Genomic DNA, 988 nt, shown 5'->3' with positions numbered 1-988 from the left:
AGCTATTGGGGGGTTAAGGGGGGGGCTATGGGGAGGGTTATTGGGTTATGGGGGGCTATAGGGGGTTATAGGGTCACTGGGGGGGTTATGGGGGGCTATGGGTGCCAGGGGAGGGTGATGGGGTTAAGTGGGCTTGGGGTTCCTGAGGCGGGGAGGGTGGGGGAATCGGGATGTCCCCAACGCCAGCACTGACAGCCCCCCCCTCCCCAGGAGTACCGGTGGTGCCGGGGACGCCGGCGCCGGTATCGGCACTGTCGGAGGCGCAGGATTTCGCCCACCGGGTCGGTTTCCCCGTCATCTTCAAGGCGGCTTATGGCGGCGGCGGCCGCGGAATGCGGGTGGTCCGCTCCCCCCAGGTATGGGGCACCCCGGTGGCCGGGCCCCATGGGACCCCTCTGCATCATCGGACCCAGGCATCCAGGACCCCCAATTCCCCACGACTGCACCCCACGACCCTCCTTACCATGGGACCCTGGCATCCCAGACCACCCTTTCCCTGAGACTCCCACCCCGGGACCCCCGCCTCTGCCATGGGACCCAGGCGTCTGAGACCCCCAATTCCCCAGGACCCCCACTCCGGGACCCCCACCTTTGCCACAGGACCCCAGCACCTGGGACCCCCAATTCCCCAGGACCCCCATCCCAGAACCCCCGCCTCTGCCATGGGACACAGGCATCCGGGACCCCCAATTCCCCCAGGATACCCCCCAGCCTGGGGACCCAAGTGGGTGGGGGGACCCAGGCATCCAGGGGGGACTCAGACTTGCCCAGGGGACCCCAGTGGGTGGGGGGACCCACATGTTTGGGGGGGACCCAGGCGTTTGGGGGGACTCAGGCATCCGGGTGTGCGCAGGAGCTGGAAGAGAGCTTCTCCCGCGCCTCCTCGGAGGCTTTGGCCGCCTTCGGCAACGGGGCCCTTTTCGTGGAAAAATTCATCGAGCGCCCACGGCACATTGAGGTCCAGATCCTGGGTACGGCGGGGAGGCTT

General features: G+C 67.6%; 1 protein-coding gene across 1 annotated transcript in view; it reads left to right on the top strand.

Annotated features, from left to right (window-relative positions):
• Positions 1-170: 170 nt before the first annotated feature.
• PC (pyruvate carboxylase) overlaps positions 171-988 on the top strand; it is a 22,377-nt gene continuing 21,559 nt past the window's right edge. Inside the window, 2 exon segments of the mRNA XM_010571180.1 lie at positions 171-356; positions 854-971. Of these exon segments, the coding sequence (XP_010569482.1) occupies positions 171-356; positions 854-971 (304 nt within the window).

This window comes from Haliaeetus leucocephalus, unplaced genomic scaffold, assembly GCF_000737465.1.
Source record: "Haliaeetus leucocephalus isolate CR32 unplaced genomic scaffold, Haliaeetus_leucocephalus-4.0 Scaffold309, whole genome shotgun sequence".
Taxonomy (NCBI): Eukaryota; Metazoa; Chordata; class Aves; order Accipitriformes; family Accipitridae; genus Haliaeetus; species Haliaeetus leucocephalus.
This window is presented reverse-complemented; position numbering and strand designations above follow the sequence as displayed.